Raw genomic sequence first — 27364 nt, 5'->3', positions numbered from 1 at the left:
CCTCGTCGGCCGGAAGATGCCGCCCTTGTCTAGTGCAGATCATCCCCCTGCAGATTAGCCTGTCCAGAAAGTCCCTCTCAGCGGTGCCAACCGCTTACCTCTCGTTGATTCTAACTCACAGTGAGTTGGCAATGATGATTTACCCTCATGGGGTGAAATTCACTCTCACATCCACCTACTGCCCTGTGTGAGTACACAGCACTGCACACGGGTGTGGGAAGGAGTCCATACAGACTGCACTACTGTTCTTACTTCACACCTGTCTTCCAGCTCCGTAGGTGCAGGTGCTGAGTCCTGTTCCTGGGTGGGAGGTGCCTTGCTGGTGACATCCGCTCTTGACCTTGCTGTGACGTAATGAGAGTGTCCTTCTTTTAGGTGCGCTTTGTGAAGAATATAACCACCTGGAACGAGATGAAACCAGGCTTCTATCATGGACACATTTCTTACTTGGATTTTGCAAAGTGAGTAGCATCCAAAATGATGAACTGAAGAGTGCTTTGTTACCAGCCTCCGCGCTCCTGAAAGTGTTAGGAATACACTGACAGGCCACTTGTAGACTGGGATTTAAATATTCCTTCCAGTGCTTTACTGCCCTCTAGTGTGCATAAGACGACACGTCTCGAACTGATTACAGTTCACACTGTTAAGTTGGGGATTTTGTGGCAGGTTCTCACTTGTACTAGAGACCAGCTGATCTCTCCATGACTGGCTCACCAGGTCACCGGCTAAGAGAACAGAGAAACTCTCCCTCCGTGTTTGGTACCTAATGTGCTTTTCCTTGAAACACTGTGTTCTAGCTTTGAAATTACAAGGTTTAAGGGGAGACTTTTTAAAAACTAAGAAATTTCTTTTATGTTTGAATGTGATTGCGTAAGTCACGGTAATTTTGTCTTAAATCTCTTAAAGAAAAGTTCAAAAGACCGCAGAGTACAAATGGTGCTCAAGCATTTCGAGGTCCCCTCCGGAGCCCCTGCATCTTTAAGGAGTGATCAGAAAACTGGTTAAAAGGAATAGTTTAAACTTAAGACCCATTTGAACGTTCTCTCAGAACATGGCACCATTACAATGAAACCTCACATCCAAATGCTCTGCTAATAGTACGGTTAACTTCAGAGACAGGAGTGGACTGTTGACAGTAGGCGTGTGCGGCTCGGCTCTACCTCAGCTGTGCCAGCTGTAGAGGAAGTGCTGTCTCCATCTCAACTTCACTTTTTAGGTTGGAAAAGGAAAAGAACAGAAAGGTGTGTCATGGGGGTCAGACAGTGAGAACTCCCAGCTTCTCTGGAAATCATTTAATTAAAGAATTGCCCAAAAATTATACACATACAGTGATATATCCTGATTCCCCTCATAATCCTCAAGATTTTTCAGTAACATTGTAACTTACAAGTTAAATGTGTACTTTTCTATAAATAATTCATATTGCAATATTGAAAGCATTTTATAGGCGGCTTTAAAATAAACTAAAAGTTCTCTGCAGAGGCCCTGAACCAGTTGGGGAAGCTTCATTCATGTGCATATGTTCCGTGAGGGCTGCACTGTCCTTCACTGACTGGTACCCCTCCACCTGAATGATTTGGGGCTTCTTTCCCTCTCTACGTGGCCTGGTTTACAATACTGTAGGTTTTTATTATTAAAATTAAATATTGAGTGCTTTTGCTTTGGGCACAGTCTGGTGTGTAGAACAAACTCTGTTTACTGAGGCACTTGGACTTGAAATGGAAAAGCGTTTTAAAACAATAATCTTATTAAACACTGACAGCAACACTGGGTTCGAATATTATCATAATGGCTCATGTTACTGGAAATAAGTAATATGTTGTAAGAATTTTAATAGAATGACAGTTTTAAATAAATAGTTAAACAGAATCAATTAGGGGAAATTGTGTGATGTTTTCTAATGTGTGTAGTCAAGAAATATTGTAGATGTGACCATTCCTTATCTTGATAGTCATAGACTCTGTGATTGAGGAAGGAAGAGAGAAAGCTCATTTACCAATTTCTTTTTAAAGATTTGTTTATTTTATGAGTACACTGTAGCTGTCTTCAGACTCACCAGAAGAGGGCATCAGATCCCATTACAGATGATTGTGAGCCACCATGTAGTTGATGGGATTTGAACTCAGGTCCTCTGGAAGAGCAGCCAGTGCTCTTAACCACTGGGCCATCTCTCCAGCCCCAGTTGTACATTTTCAAGATGCCAGGATTAATATCAAATTGAATAAGTTGTAGTTCTTGACTGAGTTCATTGAAACCGCCTTTCTTTTTAGAGTATAGAAATTATACTTTACTGAAAATTGAAAATATTTATAGCCATCCTGTATAAATGTGTATTTATATACATTTATATGTATATATAATGATAAATGTTCATTTATCAGTAGGATTTATTGAATAGCAGTTATCCTAACAGATCAGTTGTCCATGATACCACAACATCGTCAGTGAGACCAACAGATGCCAACAGCATCTGTTTTTGAAACTAAGCAAAGTCAGTCTGCCACTAGTCTGGGTCCTTTACGGCCAAGAGTCCCACATAAATCTGTACATCACGAGATATGACAATTCACTGTCCCTAGCCAGACTTAAGCACAGTAAATGGGGCCCGGAGTAAAGACACCTGTCCTCAAGCCCGATGACCCGAGTTTGCTCTCCATGGCCCACGTGATAGGAGAGAAGCTTTTCCTCAAACTATTTCTGTCCTCACACACGCACAGGCAGACAGCAACAACAATAATGTTTTAAAGATGGTGCTGAAGTCTGACATACTGCAGAAGTCTCAGAATGCTGTTGCTCTCTTCCAGCCTCCTTGACTCTCTTAGACCTGGGCCAGATGCGGCTCCGTGCAGATGCCTGCATGAGCCTTCTTGGTTCTTCCACCCAGGCTAAGCAGCGCGGCTGTAAGGAAACAATCCTAGTGCTTGCTCCTTTGTGCAGCACCGATCTGACAGGTGTAGACTTGTGAAGTGTCCTCTAGGGATCCTGCTGGTGTAGATAGTGTAGATGTACGTGTCAGAGAACAGTCACCTGCACCTACCAAGTGCACTCTTCTTAGGGGATCAGTCTCGCCGGTCAGTAGTTTACTCTCCTTGAACAGAAATAGATTTCTACCCTTCCTCCCTGGCCAGGATTAAAGAGTCTCCACCACAGAATTTGCTTTTCTCCCCAAATAAGCTATTCGGTCAGCAGAGGTTAAACCAGTAAACCCTGTTAGCTTTGTCTCCTATCCCACTGCGCTGTGTGCCCCAGATGCCATTTTACTGTGCCCATTTTCTGTTCTAATTCCTTGCCCCCAGCCCTTTATGCTTATAGAACCCTCTGCAATTTACAATAATAGTCCATTCCTGTTTTCAGAATGAGTTCACAGATTATCTCATTAACGTCTTGCTTCATACATAATAAATGCCGCCCAGAGTGCTCACATTGGTTAGGGAGAGGTTTGTAATGTGCTGTGTCCTGTTTCCTACCCCCTTGTTCCTGTGTCCAAGACTGTGGAGACAAGGAAGAGTGCAAACGTTCTGGGGTGGGGTCTGGCTCACAGCTGATGGAGGAGTTTCTAGGAGAGCCAGTGTAAGGAATGCTATCTAAGGAATGCCCTGTGCTTTCCCTCCTTGCAGATTCTTATGTGACTGTCTCTTTAAGCTGAACTGCTTCCTGTGTATTCTCTGCTGGGTACTTGCACAAAACAGCTAAGCAGCTAGTTCCCACAGTCCATCCACCCAGCTAATTAATACCTACACCTGTGTGTGAAAGTCCCAGACAAAGCTCAGCAGCTGAGGCTCTGCTGTAGCCTCTACTGCTCCTGAGGGCGTATGTGGCGCTGCTGCATGTCTACAACATCCGTTTCCTCTTTCATCTTGCTGGTTTCTGGACACTTGGAAGACACCATACAGCTGGGGACGAGCATTAGGAAGACAAGCTCAGAGTTTTTTTACCTGACCTAATAGCTCACAGGTACCTCAGGTGTCTGACAAAGGCTGACAGCACTGTACACAGTGGTCACCCAGGTCACACGAGTGTGACACAGCCCTCTTCATTCTGAACAGTAGCCACACACCTCTAAAGACAGATCACCACACTTCTCTACTGGAGCTCTCCAGTGGCCTCACACGTGACTCGCAGAAATGAGTGCTTTGAGCAGTCTGCAGGCCCCCATGCCTGCACTCCTTAAACCTCCCAACCCTCCTTGCTGCCTTTCACTCTCCCTGATGCTGTGGCCACATTCTTCTTTCTCCAAGCAGCTGGAACTTGAAGCTCCAAGACCTTCATTCTTGGGGGTTCTCTCTTTCCAAAGTGTTTTTCCTCACGTGTACATGTGTGCCTTTTGTATGTAACATCGGTGTCTTGGTGGAAGTAGCTCTGAACTGTGTTTTTCCTTGGGCCCTGGTGTCATCCTCTTGTCTCAGTGACATGTCCAGTGTTCCACCATCACCAGCAAAATGTTAGCTCCAGAGAAGCAAGGTCTCTTCTCTCTTCTTTCTGCCCTTTCCCACACAAACTGCTGCATCTGTACAATCTAGTCTAGAGGACTTCCTGGCGTATGTTTGGAACACACACACGGGGTGAAGCAAGAGCAGCATTGTAGATGATGGGGGGAGCAGGGTGGTTCCTGGGATGTGGAACACACACACAGGGTGAAGCAAGAGCAGCATTGTAGATAAGGGGGAGCAGGGTGGTTCCTGGGATGTGGGAAGCAGGCTCGACTGCAGACACAGCCTCTGCCTAGAGTAAAATTGAAGAAAACATTAAGTAAGGTGGTATCTAAGAAGTAAGAATGACCAATGTGTGGAAACTGAGGAGTTGGGGTGGGGTTGGCACCATTGGTTGTTTTTGTTTTGTGGTGTTAGGGGTGTAGTCTAGGCCCCTGGACATGCTAGTTAAGCTACTCCCCAAATCCCAGATATTTAGGTTTGATTTCAGCTATCAGCAAGGTTTTATTTCAGGTTCCCAAAGAGCAGGTAATCTAACAAATGTTGTTTTAGGAAAACGGTTGAGGGTTGAGAATTGTTAGGTCAGTAGACAGGGAGACCCTGGACACAAGACAGCCACCAAGCGCATTGCTGTTTTCTTCGGGCACTGCAGAGGTCATGTCTTGCCTTGGGGTTTGGTAATGGTTTGTTCAGCTTCTCTACACTGCTATTGCATCAGGCAGGCCATCCCCCTTCCCCCTCTGCAGGTAAAGACTGTCACCTGGCAGTGAGTCCTAAGGTGTGTGTCTCATAGGCTGTTTGGTTGGTTCTAGGTGGATTCTAATTGTAGTATTGCTGTTTCAGGGAATCAGCATTTGTTACATCCTGCAGAGCTTGTGGGGTAGTACTAGCAGATAGAGTGCAGCTTCCTTAAGAAAGCTGGGCATAGTACATGCAGCTTCTCTGCAGATTTACATGGTAGGGGGACCTCTGTGGTAAAACTAATCAAATCAGGCCCTGCAAATGTGACCCCATAGGATGGCACTCATGATATTTCTAAAGGCTGTGTGGGGTTGGAGTTGTTCATAATACGCCCAGTGATGGGGTCGGGTATGTGTTAGTGTGAGAGCCACAAGGGTCCTGGATGAGATACTCCTGATAGGCTCCCTGGGATCTGTCCTCAAGCCTCACCGTGCCGTCCTCTAAACATAGGCTGTGTGGCTGCTTAAACTCCTCGGTAAATAAAGGCATAAATATGCCACTGAGGCATAGTGTGGCTGGACAGGCCTGCCAGGTCCACACACACCCCCAGGGTCTGTACTAGGCCTAGCCCTTCAGGACAGACTGCCTCCTTACTCCTCAAGAGCATAGGTAGGTATTCTCTATTGTTTCTTGAATTGTTTTTTAATTTGCTTTATTGAATCCTAAATATGAAATACTTCTCCGTCTTCACAAACTCAATTTTATTATAGTTAATTCATTTTATTACTTCCATATACCACCAATACTTTAGATTTCTGCATATAATTTCATGGCATGCCTGAGCTAATGAAATTGCTGACCTCATCACTGGAATTCTGCTGTTTCAGATTCGGTGTGAAGAAGAAACCGATTTATATTAATGTCATCAGGGACCCTATTGAGAGGCTAGTGTCCTACTATTACTTTCTGAGGTTTGGCGATGACTACAGACCAGGACTAAGGAGACGGAAACAAGGAGACAAAAAGGTAACACGCGTGCTGTTGATCCTAAGTGTGCTATTTGCTCAGTGCTGACATTTCGGAAGGAGCTCAGGACTGTACAGAAGCAACGGTGAAGAGTAACACATAATTCTGTGACTGCACGTTTGTCTTTTACAGTTCTTACTGTTCTCAGTGCTGACCAAAACAGCTTAAGGAGTGGAGGGATTGTTTCAGTCCACAGTTTGAAACAGTCTGCAGGGCGGGGAGGCGTGTGGTGAGAAGGACAGGAGAGGCAAGGAGGCAGGACTGATGAGTGCTGGCTCTACTTGCTTTTTCTGTTCAGTCCAGGGCATGTGCATGCACACACACTCACACACACACACATTCACTCACACACTCACACACATTCACTCACACACTCACATTCACTCACACACTCACTCACAACACTCACACACACACACTCAACACTCACTCATACACACACACACTCACTCACTCACATACACACACACACTCACACACACTCACACACACACTCACTCACATACACACACACACACTCACACACACTCACACACACTCACACACACACTCTCACACACACACTCACTCACACACACTCACTCACACTCACTCATGCACTATGAGGTGCTGCTACACATGCTCAGTTCTTCTTCCCTGGAAATGACTTCACAAACAAAGGCAGAACTTTGTCCACAAGGTGATTAAGTTAATAATCAATATTTTCCATTACACCTGCCAACAATTTTCTAGGAGGTCATTATCAGTGAATTTGTTTTCATGTATGTTGGTTCTTAGCCTTATAATGGCAGTCTACATTTCCTTGTGATCATGAGTTTATAAAAACGGTTGTGCTAAAGAAGCTTCGGGCAAGGTGAGAGTAGTGGGTACAGTAAGGATCTTAGGTTCAGACTTGGGGTTTCTGGATCATTTCTTCCTGAGTGTGTGGGGGTTTGTTTCTTTGTATGTCTTTAGGGGAGCTTTCATTGCTCAAGCACTCTCCAGGGCAGGGCCGTAGAGGTGATTTAGCCACTGAAGGTACTTGACAACCTGAGTCTGTTCTCGGGCATCCGTATGGTGGAAGGACAGGGCTGGCCTCTTGCTGTGGCACATGTACATATGGGAGCAAGCTTGTGTGTGCTCGTGCATACACGCCCCACACCCCTACCAACAATAAATCAGTGTAAATGTAATTACCTAAGGCGTAGAAGACACAATATAGTAAGATCTTATACCCACCTGTAGCTCAGTTACCCCATGTGCTTAGCCAATGTTTCAGCCCCACAAAATGAAATGTCCTTGGAACTAACTGTTGCTTCATACCTTTTCTCTATGAAAACCCTGTTTACATTTAAGACAGAGCTTTGATATTACCTCTGCCATGGCTGCTCCTGTTGCAGTAAATATTACAAAATGAATAGGCTTATCTCTTTATTGGCTCTGAGGTCTTACTCCTCAGGCGGAACCCTGATGCGGCCGAGCCACCTGGTCTGAGCCACCATGACCTAACCCAGTCCACGCATCTCCCTTCCCTTGGCGGTCTTTCTCTGTCTGCCTTCTACTTCTGTCCCGGGTGTTCATTTACCCCAAAACTCAACACAAACACAACTCTGCAGCCCGATAGCTTTTTATACAAGTTTATGTATTCAATTCTCAATTCAAAAGTCCTCTACACAACAACATTATATCAATTAGACAAATATACAAACTGCCCTTCTGTATGGGATGTTAGACCCATAAAATCCTTAAATCTTAAATGTTCATAGCTATATAACGTGAATCAATCCCACCTGGGTCTGGCTGGTCCTTGGGAACCTCCATGTTGGACCTCCCTGACCTCTGAGACCTCTCCTCTTTCCACCTCCCTCGCCCTGCCCAGTCACTGGCTTTCCTTTATTTTACTAATTAAAATGTGAAGGTTCAGATGAAGTCACCTCAGGAGTACGTGACTAGGCAGCCCTTCTTGGGGAAGTGGAATTAACATTAAAATACAAACAGCTTTAGGACACTCACTTCCACTCAGATCTCCACTTGAAAGCACCTACTCCATGGTACTCAGACTGTGTGTATCTATGATGTTCCTCTATTGTAAGCTTTGTGAAGCACGTATTTCATCCATCTTTGAAACCCTAGAGTTTATCCTAGTGCCTAGTTTACCTGTGAATTACCAAGCAGCCAGATGTGTGCACTGTGCACATATTAAAGGGCTGAGATTGTGCTGGGCACTGGCACAGTGTGATAGCCAGTCTACACCGTGTCCTAAGTTGAGTGTTCACTCATTGTTACATGAAAATAAAGGGCCCAGACCTGAGAGATGACTCAGTGCCTAAGTCCATGTCCTGCCCTGTGGAGGACCCCGGTTTGGTCCCCAGAACTTACACTTCACAGCTCACAACCGTGTGTAATGTCGCTCTAGGAGATTTGATCTCTTCTTATGGCCTCAGCAAGTGTGCATGTATGTGCAGTATGCATGTTGTGGGTAGGTGTGAACACATGCATGTGTAAGCACACTCATACATGTACACACAAATATTAAAGAAAACTAAGGACCCCAGAGAACTTTTGTTTATGTGGCCAGCTGTTAGTATCTACCAGTATGAATAAATCTATAGTTTACATAGGTAATCTTAGCTTTATTTTCCCTGTTTATTTTATATTACTTTTTGAGCAGGGTGTGTGTGCCACAGAACACATGACAGAGGCCAGCCTGTTGGAGTTGGTTCTCTCACCAAACACCCTTACCTGCCGAGTCATCTCACTAGCCAGAGCACTCCTTTACAGGTTCATTCTAGGCCACCTGTCTCGTGTAACACACAGTATTCCGCTATGAGAATCCTCCTTCCTATGAAAGCAAAGAGACTGCCATTCAGTTGCATGTACTCTGATTAAGTGCATAAAGAAAAATCTAGCTTTATGCAGGTATGCAATTGGAAAAGAGTTTTAAAAGCCTTTCCCTAAAATTAAGGCTACTCTTTAATACTACAGTGAATTTGATAGATGGAAGGTCAGTGTGTAGAACATGAAGCCACAGTGAACTTTTACACATTAAAATCTATTAATACATTTGATGTCACACTTGGAATTGTTCTTTTGGGCAGTTTTCAAAATCCTTCATTGTTCTTACAGTGTTACACAGGGCTCCCAAGGGTTAATGCACCTTATCAAAAATTCACCATTCATTAATCCTGCCACAGACATGTCAGCAACAGCTGTGAGAAACTCACCACCACAGCCTGCAGTTTAGCAGCACCTATGAGCTGATGATGCCTGTGGAGAATGCTTAGCAGCGGTTGGGATAGTCAATGTCCTGTAGGTTGCCAGCTGTTTAAGGAGTACGGCTTCTACTTAGTAGCATCTTCTACATCTCAGAAAAGAGCTCAGTGTGTCTCCAAGTATGGCCAAAGCTACCAGAGACCAGCACAGCTCAAAGCTAGGGCCGTGCACTGTTGGCCACTCTTGGCTGTTTCTTTTCAAGTGACACAGTTGGCTCCTTTTAAGAAAACATCACCCAACACCCAAGCTGGGATATCACTGGTTCTCAGTTGTTTTTAGCAAAGCCTTTGTGTGTTTTCCAAACACGTGGCACTGCTAATTCTCACCATAATTGTCTAGGTGATAAGCTTGGTAGTGTTCCCCAGCTAGTTCATAACTTAACTCATTTATCCTATTCTAGACTCGGTCCTGCCACACGGCTGTTACCTCTCCTCAGGTTCATATGACCACCTCCATCATCGGGGCAATTTTTTTCCACAGCTGACTCTATCCCAGAATCCTCTCTCCCTGCCAGAACTCCCGCCTCCTATTTCCTGATAGGCCAACAGCTTTCTGGTTGGGTGATGCTTCCATCCAGTACACCAGAGATTCTCTCCACATTTCATCCTTTTAGTCCAATAAAAGACTCTTACCCTTACAGTAATAAACTATATACAATAACAACTATTATGAAAACTTACAGGTAAGATTACAATCATGGTATGCAGTCCATACCATCTAGTCTTTAACTCCATCAGAGAACCGAGCAGGAATAAATATCCAAGAAAGCAGGAAATATAAGCAGTTTCCAAAACTATAGAAATGACAAAGGAAGCCAGCTGCCTAGACAGTCCCCCATGTTTCTCTGTGTCTTTGGAGCATTATCTTCACCCTTTTGGCCCAGAATGTCTGACAGACTTTTGTGAGACAGGAAATATGAAGGGCAAAGCTCAGCAGTAACTTCCCTGCATCTTATTTGTCCTATTTGGATAGCATACTATCATCATGTACAGCTACCAATGATGTTATTGTACCTTGTGTGAATATCTTCTGTGTTATTCAAATGTTGATTTCTCTGCGCCCATATTTGGTTGCAATCCTGACATGGCATTGTAATGCTTATTCTAAGAACCTTCTGTCTCAATGTTGTATAAACAGTCTTACCCATTTATTCTGATTTATCAATAAAGGCTAATCAGCTAATTACTGAGCAGGGGAGAGAACGGTGTTGGACTTCTGATTCCAGCGAGGGGTTGAGGAGAGATAAGAGAGGATTCACCACATGGAGAGGGTTTGGGACACACCATGATGACATATTTAGAGCAGGGAGAACCATTAATACTAAATTACAACTATCTCAGGGATTTTGGCTGGGAGGTAGCCAGATTAATTTAGAGGATTAAAATTGATTAATAACACTGCCCAGTTATTGTACTTGTAAGTTTTATTAAATACAGTAGTTTCTGTCTTATTTATTTTGGAGCTAGTAGGATAAAGGAAAAATTATTACTTATAAAATTGCTCTCACAGTCAGCAGTTAAAGCAAAGGCAGTTTCTTGCCCAGTGACTAGCTTGCCATTTGGGGTTTTTTGGGAGGATGTATTTTATGTACTTACATTTCAAATGTTATCCCCTTCCCCCCACACCCCTTTTCCCTCCGCTAGCCCCTGCTTCTATAAAGATGCTCCCATTTCCACCCACCCACTCCCACCTCATCACCCTGGCATTCCCCTACACTGAGGAAATGAGCCTTCACAGGACCAAGGGCTTCTTTTATTGTTGCCAGACAATGCTATCTCTGCTACATATGTGGCTGGAGCTGTGGGTCCCTCCATGTGTGCTCATTGGTTGGTGGTTTAGTCCCTGGGAGCTCTGGGCGTGTCTGGTTGGTTGATACAGTTGTTCTTCCTATGGAGTTTCAAACCCTTTCGGCTCCTTCAGTCCTTTCTCTAGATCCTCCATTGGGGTCCCTATGCTCAGTCCAATGGTTAGCTGCTAGCATCCTCATCTGTGTCAGTAAGGCTCTGGTAGAGCCTCTCAGGAGACATCCATATCAGGCTCCTGTCCGCACAGCTTGCCATTTTGTAGCAGACTCCACATGGAGGTTCTCAGTGCCCACCATTTTTTTTCATGTTGTGTGGGTGCTGCCAGGAGGAGACCTGCCTCACCATCAAGAAAGTTCTTTGATTAATCAAACATCCTTAAACGTCATAGTCTGTAGATCTCTGGGGTTTTTGAAGACCATCTGTCTGTCTGTTATGTATCTGAATAGGCAAATGTTGCTTGTTTCTAGATAATTACTATCTGTTCAACCTTGGAAATACATTTCTGTAATAAAAACTAGACTAGTATCTAATATGACCATAAATTTGATTAATTAATTATTAGCTTGCATTTCTTAATATACTAAACAGTTTGTAATGGCAGCTTTCAACAGGACTAGAACTTAACATTGCATTTTTAAGAGTTACATAGGTACAATACCTTAAAAGGAGTTAACATAGTATGTTACAACCAAACAAAACCTTAATTTTGTATCAGTATATAAAGATCTATAACAATGTAAGGTTTTTGGCTTGTAGTAGATACAGTTTACTAGTAGATCCAGTAATCAACCCTTTGTTCCTATTACTCTAATATCCCCCCTTTCCCTTTAACATAAGAAAAAAAGGATAGGGGAAAGAAAAAGAGAAATACCCAAGTCTGACCTCTATATTTCATTTGCTCCCTGATGGAGACCATTAACAACTGTAACCAACCCTCCTTTAATGACAACAAACCCATTGAACAACCAGAAACCATCCATCCTGCCCTTTAGAAATGGGAGCATCACTCTCTAGAAATTGCTTCCTGCTGAATGGGGTATCACTTTCCTTTTGCCCCTCCCCCAAATGGGATATTGGTCAGTCTTAAAGCTATCGATAGCATTTACTGACCAGTCTCTGCATGCTGAGAAAATTCAGGGTTTAACTGAAGTCCTGACTGGAACAGTCTATGATGGTGGACGACCTAGCCAGCCATTTTGAAATTTTGCTGGATGCAGAATTTTAAGGAAATGGCATTGAGGCAGTCTGAGGTGGGCTCAAGCTGATGCTGAAATAAATATATCTTAATGTCTCAGCATCTCCCAGGGTAAATACTAGAGTTGCATTGACTTCATTGGTGTCTGTAAACACAGGAACTCTCACAGGTACTATATATATTTCTGCAGTAACACATGTATGGAATGTGTAGTGTGCACAGTTCATTTAGATGTGGTTTTCTGCTCTCTGTTGAAGTGGATAAGGCATCTGTTCTCTTTATAAGTCAGTTTGGATTATATAACCAAGCTGTGATACAGATTTCTCTCTCTGCCATTTGAAAGGATGGCATGATATGTCTTGACGGCTTTGTAGCCAGCAAGATGTATTGACTGTATTCATGGCTAAAGTCTGTCTGGAGACATTGTCATTCTCAGACAGTCTCAGAGCTGTTCCCATGCAGAGGGATCAGCAATACAAATTACCTGCTTTGTTGGTCTTCATTATTTCTTTCTTTCTGTTTGTAGCCAAGATCTTCAGGGAGTCTCCCCTACTGTTAAATCTGATGGGTTGGTTTTTGTTGTGGTGGTTGTTGTTTTTCTTTATTTTTTTAATCATTTTGGAAGGAATCCACAGCTTTTCTTTTCCTATGGAAACAAAGACAAAAGCCCCCCCCCCCCCCCAGTGTAACACATTTCCGTCCTTCCATCTTGAAGTTAGGACATCCTTAAAATATGGGCAGACTGAATTAGTTCAACAATTTTTTCAATAAGCCAATATATTTAGGCACTCATGTTATCTATTTCATTGGCATTCAAAAAAATTAAAGTCAATGAAGCATTATTAAAACTACCATTGGGATACCATATTCCCTTATATTTTATGAGCATTTTTTAAAATCCTGTTAGATTTCTCTAGTTGCTTGACCTGTAGGATTCTAAGATCCATAACATTTTCTGTATCTGTCTCTATGATAAAACATTGGTCAAAAGCAACTTGGGGAAGAAAGTTGATCTTACAGCTTATAGTACATTATCCAGGGAAGCCAAGGCAGGATCTAGATAGGGCAGGAACCAGGAGGTAGAAACTGAAGCTGGGGAGGTATGGAGAAGTACTGTTTAGTGGCTGATTCCTCATGGCTTACTCAGCCTGCTTTCTTTGCTTTTCTTTCTTCCCTTCGTTTTAAAATGTTTGTTTGTTTGTTTGTTTGTTTAATGTACGTGAGCACCCTGTAGCTACTCAGCCTGCTTTCTTTTCTTTCCCTCTTTTTAAAAATTATTTATGTATGTATGGATTTATTTATTTAATGTATGTGAGCACCCTGTAGCTGTCTTCAGATACACCAGAAAGGGGCATCAGATTCCATTAGAAATGTTTGTGAGCTACCAGATTCCACTAGAAATGTTTGTGAGCCAACATGTGGTTGCTGGGATTGAACTCAGGACCTCAGGAAGAGCTCTTAACCACTGAGCCATATCTCCAGCCCACAAGCCTGCATTCTTACAGAAGGAGTAGCACTGCCCACACTGAGCCCTCCCACATCAATCAAGACTTGTCCACAAGCCATCCAAGGCACATTTTCTCTATTAAGGTTCCCTCTGCCTAACGGACTACAGCTTTTGTCAAGTTGACATAAAATTAGCTAACCCAGAGGGCAGAACCCAACCATTTTTCCACATTTGATGGGTAAATTACACCAAATGCTAGAAAACAAACAATTCAGATAAGATGCTTACATAGAAGCTTTGGGGGCAAGGATACATCTAGCTGTTGTTTGTTTGTTTCAAGACAGAGTCTGACTGTGTGGCCCTGGCTGTCCTGCAACTCACTATGTATATTAGGCTAGCCTTGAGCTCACTGAGATCCACCTGCCTCCACCTCTTTGCTACTCTGCCTCTGCCTCCTTAGGCATTAAAATCGTGTAGCACTTCACCTGCCTAACTTTCTTTTAAGTTGTTGTTTTGTGTTTGTGTTCCAGCAGGGTCTCCCATAGGTCAAACTCAGCTGTTAGAGCCTTAAGTGTGATCTTGAACTTCTGGCCTCCCACCTCCCACGTGCCTATGTACATGGATTTAGCTCTCCTGTTAAGATCTATACTCTAGAGGAAGCTCTGTGGCACACTGTCTCTCAAGTGCCCAGTGTCCTCATGGATTGCTGCTCTGCCGTTCTCAGGAGATCTTCATGTTCTGTTGAGTTCAGGCCACTGTAACGTCTATCTCGTGGCCCACTGGGAAAACGGAAGGGCAAGCAGATGGTTTTCTTTGAAGCGGGTGACCCAGAAGTTGTCCATTTTTGCTCTGCAGTCAGCCCACTAGCCCATGACTGACTAGGTGGCCACACGGAATGCCATGCACGGGAGGCCAACAGCATGGCCCGCAGACGTTTGGTTTGGAGGTAACTTTAGTCTGCCCCTGTAAGGTAGCAGATTTAAAACACTGCCTAAAAACAGACTTGAAGATGTTCTAAATTTTCTTTGCCTGAAGGACTAAAATACTTGAACACAGGAACTAGGAGTTTGCTAATTAAAGAATTGAGTTAAAATAGCCATCCAGTCTGATTATTCATTGTCTGCATATAGTCCGCACTATCTACATACTAATGCTGTGGAGGCCTTCAGTAGTGCATTCTCCCAACATGCCTTTCGTATAGTTAACCCAGTGTTGGTGAATGTCGCACACAAAATCGTGTGCAGACATGGAATAGCTGTGGGGACTCATAGCCTTGTACCCTAGTTTGTTACAGGCATGAAGAAGTGGAGTCGTTGTGCTGAGCTGCAGGGAACATGCTGTGAGTTAGGGCCTGTTAGAAACTTTCTGACCTATTACACTTGCTTCCTTGAGCCACACTCTGTGAAAATTGGGGTACAATAGAGATAAGTGGAAACAAAACATGTGCTTGCTTGGTGGATTTTTAAAGCTAATTTGGCATGTAGTAAAGCCACTTCTGGGAGTTGGCTTCCAGCGGGAAATCTAAACCAGACTGCCTTAGTTTCTTGTCCTGTTGCTATGACAAAATATCCTGACAAAAGCAACTTAAGGGGGAAAGGGCTTGCTTGAGCCACAGTTCCATGTCAGAGCCTTCATCTCCTGGGAGTCAGGGTGGCAGGACAGTGAAACAGCTACTCAGCTGCATAGAGATGTCATAGTCAGCTGCAGGGGACACTTAATTAACTAATGCATTCATACTTGTGGTCAGCTCACTTTCTAGTTTCCGTAAATAATTTATTTCCCCCTTTCCTCCCTCCAAAGCCCCCCTCCATGTACCTGCCCTTCCCTTTCATCATTTTACCTCAGTTGTACGACTGAGACAACCCTCATAAGCAAACCCAGAGGCCAACCTAATTTAAACACAGTTTACACTGGGAGGCAGAAGCAGACAGATCTCTGAATTCAAGGATAGCCTGGTCTAAGTAGTGGGGTCCTGCATTCAGAAAAGTAAAAACAACTCACCCTCACACAGACGTAGTTACTAGCTTGCTTTCTTATAGAACCCAGGTCTACCAGTCCCAGGATGGCACCACCCACAATGGGCTGGGCCCTCCCTCCTTGATCACTAGTTGAGAAAATGTCTTACAGCTGGATCTCATGAAGGCATTCCCTCAAGGGAAGCTCCTTTCTCTGTGATAACTCCAGCTTGTGTCAGGTTGACACAAAACCAGCCAGTACAATTGACCCCTTGTCAGCTTGACACACAAACACATTAAGCCTCAACCCTTACTTTTTTATTCACCCCAAGATCTACATAACTTTAAGAGACCCACAGTCTTTACAAATTCTTAAATATTAAAATGACAATCCCTTTGTCACAGTGGGAGTGGACTTTGAGATCCTATGCTTAAGCTCCAATCAGGGCAGAGGAGTCTTCTGGCTGCCTTCTGATCAAGATGTAGAGCTAGGCTCCTCCAGCACCATGTCTGCTTAGACACTGCTATTCTTTCCACCTTGATGATAATAGACTGAACCTCTGAATCTGTCCACGACCCCCAATTAAATGTTGTCAATGACAAAAAAAAAAATTAGTCCCTTTAAAATATCCAAACTTTTAAAATTCAAAGTCTTTTAACGATTCAAAGTCTCTTAATTGTGGGCTCTACTAAAATACTTTTTTCCTTCAAGAGGGAAAAATATCAGGGCACAGTCACAATCAAAATAGCAACAGCCCTGATAAGAGTCTTTAATCTTCCCTCTGAAATTTCACAAGTGAGGCCTCCATCTTCCACACTGTTCTCAACATTATCTTATAAGCTCCTACAGAACATCCCATGGAGCTCTTAATATCCCAATGGCTCTTCTAACTCAAAGTTCCAAGTCCTTCCACAGTCTTCCCCAAAGCATGGTCAGGTTGTCATAGGAATACCCCACTCCTGGCACCAATCTGTCTTAGTCAGGGTTTCTAATCCTTCACAAAACATCATGACCAAGAAGCAAGTTAGAGAAGATAGGGTTATTCAGCTTACACTTGCTGTTCATCACCAAAGAAAGTCAGGACTGGAACTCAAGCAGGTTAGGAAACAGGAACTGTTGCAGAGATCATGGAGGAATGCTGTGTACTGGCTTGCTTCCCCTGGCTTGCTCTGCCTGCTCTCTTATAGAACCCAAGACTACCAGCCCAGGGATGGCACCGCCCACAATGGGCGGCTGGGCCCTCCTCCCTTGATCACTAGTTGAGAAAATGCCTTACAGCTGATCTCATGGAGGCTTTTTATTAAAGGAGACTCCTTTCTCTGTGATAATTTCAGCTTGTGTCAAGTTGATACACAAAACCAGCCAGTACACAGACCATCTAGGGAAATGCCTAAGTAATGTAATGGCCAAGGGCACCGTTTTCCACTTAGATTGATTGCACATACGTAATGCGAACTCAGGGAACGGCTGAAGGCGATCTCATCTATGTCATGAAAAGAGTGGCCTTGTCTCCTGCTCACCAGCACTTTCCTCTAGTACCGTCATCCAGATGGAGGCCTTTGCAGCAGTACTAGTTAGTTCTGCCCACAGTTGTGTGGTACTGTACATACAGTGTGCTCTGACACGCATGTGCACACAGCAAGGTCTTTTCAAGTTCTGACCGTAATTGAGGAACAAGACACATGATATCACAAGTACATGAAGCTTCGTACGGACAGAAAGGTGACACATGCAGATGAGTGTGTGCCCTTCCTCAGAGCTGGCTGTTAGCAAGGCACCATGTACATCTCAAAAGAGGGAAAATGCCTTTCAGCCGAGGAGAAGCTGGAAGGCTGGCCTTATGTATTATATAACCTTGGCTGGAAGAATCAGTCTACCAAGGAAGAAACATTCTGGCAAAGTTAGAGATCTGGGGCACCATGACACTTTGAAGAACTCGTAGAGCAGACGGATGTGGTAAGGACAGATGCTCCATGTCAAAAATAAGCAAGACTTGCATGTTAAAATTACATCCAGGCAGTGCTCCTGAAGGGCAGGGCATCGAGTGGGCCCTCACTGCTGTCTCTCACTAGACGTCAGAAACGACACCTGCAGCAGATGGCTGGGAACCACCTGTGCATGCTGGAAACGTAACTCGGGTCCTCTGCAGGAACAAGTGCCCTAAACCACTGCACCATCTCCCCAGCCCTTGCTTTCTTACTCATTACTTCCTAACTTACTGTGTTTCAACTTTGAGAGCTGGAGAGATGAGTCCCTGGGAGACCTGGGTTCAGCTCCCTCCATCGTGTGAGGCTGGGTGCAGAAGTGAGCATCTGTACTTGCAGAGTTTATTGGTGAGAAGGGAGCTGTGAAGACAAGAAAATTCCTTAATCTTGTGGGCCAGGTAGCCTGCCATCTTCAGCAGGCAATAAAAGACCTGTATCAAACAAGACACCCTGGGTTGTTTGACCTTCCTACACACCTTGGCAAGTGCACGCTTTCACTAACAAGCACACGTACATTCAGAGATCAGATCGGTTTTTGTAACTTGCCCATGTTCTTTTCTTTGCTACAGACTTTCGATGAATGTGTGGCTGAGGGCGGCTCAGACTGTGCTCCAGAGAAGCTCTGGCTTCAGATCCCATTCTTCTGTGGCCACAGCTCGGAATGCTGGTAGGAAACTAAACTAAGCTACAGTGGTCACCGTCTTCATCTCCATGACACATCCCATGAGCAGGGCAGGGTAGCCAGGACTACACCGAGAATTACGGGAGCCTGCACCACACATGACATGGTTTCCATTAGATGTTCTTAAAGATTCATTGTACAGAAACTTCCGTGGTGTGTCTTATCAACTGCAGTTTTTATTTTTGCTTTGGGTTCTGTTTTGCTGAATTCCAGCAGAGGATCTTGGAGGTCAGCATTCACTGCAGAAACCTTATTTTGCCCTACACTTTCTGCTTCAAGTAGATCAAATAAAGCTAAGAAGTATTTATAGAAAGCTATTAAAAGTTATTTTGAGTTTATAAGTGTCCAACAATACTCTTAAAACATATAGTTGTAATTTAGTAAACATGAAGTACAGAAGAGCTTTTATTTAAAAAGAAAACATAATGTATATCCCCAAAATGTTCTGTGTTCAAGTTCTTTAAATAATATTTTGGGGGCTCTAAAAATCAGATCTGGAACTTTGCACATGCTAAGCAACTGATGTATCACTGGGCTATGTCCACACTCTTTGTTTTGAGCGGGTTTTGTTTGGTAGGTCTTTTTTTTTTTTTTTTTTTAATCAGCTGACCTAAACTTGAGACTCTCTTGCCTCAGACTCTCCAGTGCTGGGACCAGACATGCACTGCCAAACCTGGTCTATTCAGTCATTTTGATAGAAAATGAAGAAACAAAATCCATCCAGAACTAGTATATTTCTTAAACTGTAATGGGAAATTCAAGAGATCACTAAATTATATGAGCCATGTAGATTGACAGAAAGTTCAAGGTCCTGCTTGTAGCCTGCTCCTAAGCATCATCATTTTAAAAACAAAAAAAGAATTAGAAACATTGGATGAGTCTTTTCGGGTTTTAGGCACTTTCTCTGAAAAGGAAACTAATTCTATGGTCCAAATATGGCACAGCACTTGTTCTTTGTAAATAAAGCTTCACAGAGCACAGCCACTAATGCCGGTGCATTTACCATCTGCTGAGACAGCCTTAAACAGTTACGGTTTAAACCATGTAGCCTACAAAGCCTAAAAAAATTTACTCTGTATCTTTTGTAGAAAATGTTTGCCAGACCCTGTTTTTGAATAATAAGAAGTATTGCTTAATTGAGTTTTAAATGGAGAGAATACTTAATAATTTCCTACACGACTTGGGGAGACCTGAGAAATCAACTAATCCCTCTTCCTCCCCTGCCTTTAAGGGTTTTTTGAGATAGAATCTTTTGTAACCCAGGCTGCCCTTGAACTTGAAACCCTCCTGTCTCCCTCCACTTCCCAAGTGCTAGGATAACAGGAATGTCTCACCACACCCAGCTTTTTGGTTTGTGGTCCTGACTTTCTTTTAATAGTTGAGAAAACAAAGAGTGAAGTGCAGCCTTGGGATCACATTGGCACTTAAAATGCAGAGCCCAAGTTAGGTGTAAGAATGCTGGTGCTAATTAGATCCCAGAAGTATAGTCTATTTAGGGTGAAACCTGTTAACAACATTAGCTGACACTATAAACAAAAAAGATTTTAAGTGGAGCCTCTTCTTACCTACTTTCTATTTCTCATGATTTCGAGAAACACCAAAGCTCATGGAAGGAAATGACATGGGGTTTACAAATTAAAATAAACAATAAACACAAATTGCTTCTACTTTACCAAAGGGGCTCTCAGAATGAACAAAGTTTTAGAGTAGTGTTAAAACACACATTGCACACTAAGTCAAATAAGAGAACATATACAAATTGTTCTTAAAGTTTGTTCACTTCCAGAACCCTTTGGTAAAGTCTAAGTGTCTGCGTTGGGGCAGAAGCCAGATGTGGAAGGAAAGAGTTAGAATCCAGTTTAAAGGTGCCTCTCTAAGGGCATAGATGCTGCAGCGGCTACGTGTGTCCCTCCATGACAGGGGTAGCAGATACATAAAAACACTTGGCACATTTCACAACCAAGTTTTTAATTCCTTTTCTGTGGTTTCAGGAACGTTGGAAGCAGATGGGCTATGGATCAAGCTAAGTATAACCTAATTAATGAGTACTTCCTGGTGGGAGTTACTGAAGAGCTGGAAGACTTCATCATGTTACTGGAGGCAGCTTTGCCCCGATTTTTCAGGGGTGCTACTGACCTCTATCGTACAGGTATATGCATGGTAGATTTATTTCTAAAGTCATCACTGACTTTTGTTTGTTACAGTTCACTCTGTAATAAAGTAGACTACAGTTCTAGAGGAGGGGTGGGTTGGGAAGGCTAAACACATGAACAGCCAGCCATAATGGGTTGTATCTACTTTGGTTTGTCGACATGCATGTCCAGACTTTTGTGATTCCTTCAGATACTGATGGCTTACCTTTAGTTGTTTGACAGCATATCATCCCTCAAACTCCCCTAGAGTTTGCATCTGCCCTTGGTTGTCCATGATTGTAATAAATATAGGTAGTGGGAAATTAGATACAGGCTTTATCATAGATTTTTAAATGAAGGATGGGCAGTGAGATGGGCTCAACACGAGCCCAGATGTGTGATGGGAGAAAGAACCGACTCCAGGGAGCTCTCTGATGTCTCACACACACTGGACACTGGTTGTTGTTAGAAAATAAGGAAATGATTCTTAAAGTGGAAAGAGTCACAGCCTCTACCTCCTGAGTGCTAGTCTTGTGTTTACCATGACGGTCTTTTGTCTCTGCTTTTAAGGATTCACCTTCTGACTGAGGCTGCCTCTGAGGAGTTAGTTTTGGGCTTTGCTAGATTATGTTGATGTTATAAGGCAGTGTGTTACGTACCCTTCAGTGTGACTTATTAACATAAACCATTTCTTCAAGTAAAGAGGCGTGTCTGATTATGCTCTGTAAGAATTACTTATGTTTCTTATTTTTCCACTGTAAGTAGGAAAGAAGTCTCACCTTAGGAGAACCACGGAGAAGAAAGTGCCCACCAAGCAGACCATCGCGAAGCTGCAGCAGTCTGACGTTTGGAAAATGGAGAATGAGTTCTATGAGTTTGCCCTGGAACAGTTCCAGTTCATCCGAGCCCACGCTGTCCGCGAGAAAGACGGGGACCTCTACATCCTGGCCCAGAACTTTTTCTATGAAAAGATTTACCCTAAGTCGAACTGAGCGCAGGTGTGGCCAGAGCACTCTTGATCCGGAACTTGACTCTGTGTCACCTCCCTTCTCAGCTTCCGTGGCATTGCTGGCTAGTGTGCAAGCCGCCCTCCAAGCTGAGCTGGGGACAGATGTGGGTGTCAAGAATGAGATGCTGCGGGTTGTCGGGTCTGCGGAGTTTTAACTTTCGGTGTTTTATTTTCTTGTTGTTTCATTTTCACAATAGTTATCATCTCCTGGGGCAGGGGACGGGGCTTACACGGCCTAAAATACACACGTGGGAAGTTTAGTCAGAAGAGGCCCTGCTCTCTCGCTGTGATAAGCATTCCTCACCTGTCCTTGACTGAAGATGAATCCAGCTGCACTTGCTGTTCTGCAGTTGTGTGCTGCCTCTACTGAACCGTGTAATAACTGTTTATAAATCATGTCTCACAAGGTGTATTAGAATGTTGGTCATATTTTCTCAGAACGTTTCTGCTACAGTTAAGTTGGCCATATTTATATAGGCTTTATTTTATTTTATTTTATTTGATGATCTTTAGTATTAAAGAAACCAACTTAAAACCATGAATAATACTGTACAAAGGCAAAAAAGAGTTAAAGCAGTATTCCTGACTCCTGTCACCCCAGTATCTAATATTGGGATGATATTTCTAAGAATGTGGACATTATCTGAGGCTTTCTTAAGGATTTCCACATATCAATATCAAAACAGTGAGTTTAATACTTGTTTCTTCACGGCTTATCTGTAACCCTGTACACTGACTGAGACCGCATGGCGACTCCGTCAGTGAGCTGTGATGTGGGTAGGATTTGCCTACTTCTGTACTTTTACCTGTAGACTATTTTTACTACGGTGCTTTATAATGTGTTTTAAAGCATTGCATTTACAAAAGGAAAATGCTGTAAATAGTGCATATTTTATGTATTTGGACCAAAAAGTTACAAGTAAGTAGACAAAAGTGGTTTTGCACCAATTTTACTATGTGGAGTAAAGTCATCAGACCTGCTATTCTTGTATTTCTCATTTAACATTGCTGTTACGATGTCACTAAAATGAGCTAATGTAGCCTTCCAGTTTTGATAGAGAACATTACTCACCCCTGAGGCAGTAGTGATCGTGGAAGAGAGTAGAGTCTGAGCCTCTGACCTCTGGTTCCAGCTCTACATTCACGCTGTGTGATGTTAGTCACCTGGCCCGTCTGCCTCAGCGTCCTCATGTTGGGATCAGGACACTAATACCTGCTGTACCTACCTCACAGGGACGGTGTGAGGACTAAGGAAGATGGCATGGCAGAGAGCACCGTGAAAAGTGTGGCGTGCTGCTCAGATGTGACCTGTTATCCCAGAAGCGTCTCTAGCCCATAGTTCCATAGTGTCCATTCTCTGAACAGCAGAAAGCGGAAAATCCACTTTTAAGCTTTATGAGGGAAAAAACCCTTTCTCTGGTATAAATTTGTGTTTGATAAATGTCTTCTCAGTGTTTTATCTTCCGTGCTTCAGCAACGACTGAACCATGGACCGCAGGTGAGCTCTGACGACTCGGGATCCTCATTAGCTGGTGAGGAGAAGCAGGAACGCCTTCTGCAAACTAGAAAGATGTTCTTGTTTTTAATCTGACTTTGCCATCTAAAAATGGTGGCTGTTTCACACCTATTCTTGTTAAAGTATATCTTGTAGAGTTTTATTTCTGTATTAATTGTTCACCTTCTCCCTCTTCACATCCAGAATCCAGGTTCGTCTCAGACACACTTTTCTAAAGGAGTGATTATTTGCATATTTAAATATTTCTAAACAGGACTTTATCACACAGAGCATTTTCCACGGGAGACTTTAAAGTGTTCGCTGTGTGATAAGGGGAGCGAAGAACTCTGTGTCAGAAAGCACTTAAAGGAATGACTGAGTCACCAGCCCCACCGAGATGACAGTATTCAGAGGACATGGTAACATGTTCTCTCTCCCTCCCTCCTTCCCAGTGAGAGCTTCTAGGTACCTGCTAAAACCAGTTATTTTCTTGCCCAAAGCTGAAGAGCCCTGTGAAGGCAGGCATCTGGCTGTTGAGCAAATCTGAGGTTATCCTTGAGAGTTCCCACTAACCTCTCTTACGTAGAAGCCATGTCTGTGTCTGAACCAAGTTCCCCAAAGAGTTTCTCTACCTCCCAAATCTCCCAGATTACAATTCCAAGAACTGCTTTCTGACTCGGTCTCTCCCGAGGTTCCTTCCATCTTATGTACATTGCTTTCGGGTGACTCAGCTTCCTAGTTCACCAGTACAAAATCGGGATATTTCTTTTATCACTTTTTGGAGTGAATGGGTTCAAAGTGTCCTTTCTGGAGACTGAGAAAAGGGTAGGTTTGCTTCTTTAGGAGTCCTTAGAGTACATAACTTTGTAATCAAGTAAATAGAACCACTGAGATAATGTGTATTTTTTAAATGTGGCAGATACTTTTCTTTCTTGGCCTTTGTGCTTTTTCAGTAATTTGACCTTAGAAGATGGTTTTTATTTGATAGTAAAGCAAAAGAACCACTTTAAATTTTGAAGATAATGTCAGTGTGTATATGTATCGATGTTTATTTCCTACAAAAGAAGAAGTAGCCTTTGTGTTCAGCTTGTGCCGACTGTTTTCTTACCACTGAGAAATGGCAGCTGTTGATGGACCATTGTGTTTTAAGATGTCGTGAGAGGGTGTATTCTGACCTCACCTGGCTTTAATTTGTAAAGTGTCACTTAAATATATCTGGTAGTAGCACTTGAAGCACTGCATGGGATCTGCTTATGCGTCCCTGAGCCAGTCCCACAGTCCCACCGTTGCATAGTCTCGAACTCTGCTGCATCTGGCCTCCTGGTGACTGGTTTAAACCCCCAAACCCACAAACTCAAAGTTGCCAGCTTCATAAACGATCGTTTTCCTTCTATTCTGAAAATCCAGATAACACCTAGAATTTGCACTCTGTTGCTCTTCCTCCTGTTGGAAACCCCTACAGTTGTCTGCCCCAGCAGGGAATTTACCAGAGTATTTTAATGTTGTAATTGCATAGATAGATACAAAATAGTTTGTAGATGACAATTCCCTTTTTAAATAAAATGGATTTTTTGAAAACTCTAAAAGTACTAGAGAACTTAACTGAAGCCCAGTTCCCCGATGCTTAGCTGGTGTTTTAATGTCTGTTGAAATTCTGCTCGGAGACCATCTTGCCCGCTCTGCGGCCATCCTTTTCAGACACAGCTGTGGCGCAGGAGCCGTTATGGGAATATCTGGAACCTAAGCTTTCTATGAAACTTGTATTTCACAGGCTCAGATGCTTCTGCTCTGTGAAGTATTAGTACCATTGCTGTTAAGCCTTTACATCCTTGTAACCCCCGGCAGACAGCTCTGCAGGCAGACTTCTGAAGGAAGGCACCCACCCGTTCCCAAATGTTCTTCCACCGTGGCTCCTTGGGAGCACAGCTTCCTCCCTGGCTTCCTGAGCGGGAATTGGAGGGGTTGGGTCAGATTCATCCTGTACTTGAATGTCATGTGGCTTGGTGACCTGTTAAAGATGACCTCTGGTGTTCATGTGACATGCTGCTGCTGCCTGTCCAGAGCAAGGTAATGACAGTGTCTCTAAGTCAGTGTCCAGTGTGGCTTAGAGACACTAGCATTATCAAGAGGACCTTCAGATTCAACACAATCTATACAAATCGACTGTTACTGCCATAAACACTTTAGATCCTAAAGATGCTACACGAAATACCCAGAGGTAGATCATCCACGTGTGTAGGATCCACACTTAATCTGTTAGGTACTGGGCTAATTTGTATATTGGCTCTATATGGATTTTAAGGGCGGATTTTTAACATTCCTTATATGTATATTCCAGGTTGGAATCTGCATCTGAGCAACTAGGTGAGAGCACAGCTCACTGGTCTTGGGAGGTAGTAGGACACAGGAGCAGTAGAGTGTTAACTGGAGGAGGACCCCATCTACACAGCCTTGGAAAGGTTTCCCATATTGGGGTTGGTCTCCCAGCTCCCAGTGAGTAAGCTTAGAAACTCATTGCTTCACCAAACCCTCTTGGATTTTCATTTCAGTTCTAAAGAAATGCAAGTGATGAGGGACAGATAATACACTAATCTCTCCAGTGAGCTGAAAGACCTCTTGGTAATGTAGCCAGACTGGGCCATAGGAAGTTCAGTGTATGTTCAGCTTTAGATATTCTGTGCTGGTCCATGTTTTAAACCTCTTAATTCCAGTGGTAGGGGGCGGGGGAGGGGCAGTACATTTTCTTTTCCTTCGGGATAGCCAGCCTGTTCTGTAATTTCATTTGAAGTAGGCCAAACCTCCAGAAACTGGTCGAGAGGGAATAAGTCACATGTACCAACAAGAGTAACCAGAGACTTATTTTTCCCCCTTTAAATTAATCTAAAATTCTCCAGAGGATTCGTGAATTAGGTCTCTAGACATACTGTGCTAATCTGATCAGATTATGGGACCTATGAACAGCGGGACTTGTGCTTTGCATCCATCCAGGGCCTGTTTAGATGAGGCTGCAGATACTAAACTCTCTGGTGCTCATTCTGATTCTGTCCTACTTCCTGGTGGGGATCTTCAGAGAACACCACAGGCAGGAACAGTCTAGAAGCCAGCCAGTTAGTTGCATTCTGCTTTGACCACGCTTACGGCTCCATGCACGGGTGTTGAGACGGTTGTGAATGCAGATGGAGTTAGATGCCCTCTCTGCGGCTGACCTGCCGTCAGACAGTCTGTAATGTTTGATACGGATCTCCTGAGTGGACAAGACGGCATTAGATTGGTCTCTCTGGGAGCTAGCACTATTCATTTTGTAAGGAAGTTCTGTTGGAGGCCTGAGGACTGCCAGGAGCAAAGTAGAAAGAGCCCAGCTTTCTCCTCTTATCAAGATCCACAGCTGGTCCCACGCTGAGCGGAGAAGCAGACCACAGTAAAGGATTTGGATAATGAATTGGACGGGAAGCCAAGAAGGAGGTCCCTGCCACCCACGACTACAACGCAAGCTTCATGTGTTACAATGTATGACAAAGGCTGGCGTCTCCAGCATAAAGCAAATGGCTATTTTTAGTTCTTGGGCTTTAGTGTTTTAAAAAAATAACCCTACTAGGTGCTGAGCGCTGCACCATGCCCTTTAACAGTTATAACAATACTGATACTCACTCCAGTATAGTGGTCTAGAACTTTATGGCCTCACAGGGCACGTCACAATCTACTCTCATGAAAAGAGAACTCCACTGTCCTCATTTTACAACTGCTGGCAGACAGAAGGTGATTTCTGTCCTGTTTGTTATATTCAGCACGTTGAGGGTGCAAGACCTTCATTCCTGGCCACGTCAGCATCTCCTGCCCATAAGAAGTCCCGGCCAGTCAGGTGGTTCTGACCCAGGATGAAGTCCAAGAACTACTGGTTCAAAGCAGCATTTCAATGTAAAAAGTCGAAGTCTAGAAGGTTAATAGGTTAGATAATTAAGGCTACTCATAGCAACACTGTTGAGCTAAGACTTGAACCCAGATCTATCTGGCCCCAGTATTGTCTTTCCAACATGGGGCTGCTGTATGGGCTACCGTTCTTTTCCATATTTCATCCTTGGTGCTTGCTTTCAAAAATGCTAGTTGAGGAAGAAGAAAGCAAGAAATTAGACGAAAAATGTCCCTGTTCTTCTGGATGTATAAGTTTCACTTTTTCTTAGGCGTTGGAATAGACCCCCAGTTTCTAGAATCTCTATGCAAGTCCAGGTGGGTAGCCGAGGACCCAAACCAACCATCCATTGTAAGCACATC

General features: G+C 43.5%; 1 protein-coding gene across 2 annotated transcripts in view; it reads left to right on the top strand.

Moving 5' to 3' along the window:
- Positions 1-23792, top strand: part of HS2ST1 (heparan sulfate 2-O-sulfotransferase 1) — a 133919-nt gene extending 110127 nt beyond the window's left edge. The window contains exons 3-7 of one of the 2 annotated variants that reach the window (XM_080915798.1): positions 376-461; positions 5999-6137; positions 18347-18444; positions 20451-20608; positions 21357-23792. In XM_080915798.1, the coding sequence (XP_080771924.1) occupies positions 376-461; positions 5999-6137; positions 18347-18444; positions 20451-20608; positions 21357-21583 (708 nt within the window). In that variant the 3' untranslated portion in view covers positions 21584-23792. Of the gene's footprint in view, positions 1-375; positions 462-5998; positions 6138-18346; positions 18445-20450; positions 20609-21353 lie in introns of both variants that reach the window. The other variant, XM_080915797.1, reaches the window with a different exon arrangement.
- The last annotated feature ends 3572 nt before the right edge of the window (positions 23793-27364 follow it).

The sequence above is a fragment of the Micromys minutus genome (assembly GCF_963924665.1).
Source record: "Micromys minutus genome assembly, chromosome: 4".
In the NCBI taxonomy this organism is placed as follows: Eukaryota; Metazoa; Chordata; class Mammalia; order Rodentia; family Muridae; genus Micromys; species Micromys minutus.
This window is presented reverse-complemented; position numbering and strand designations above follow the sequence as displayed.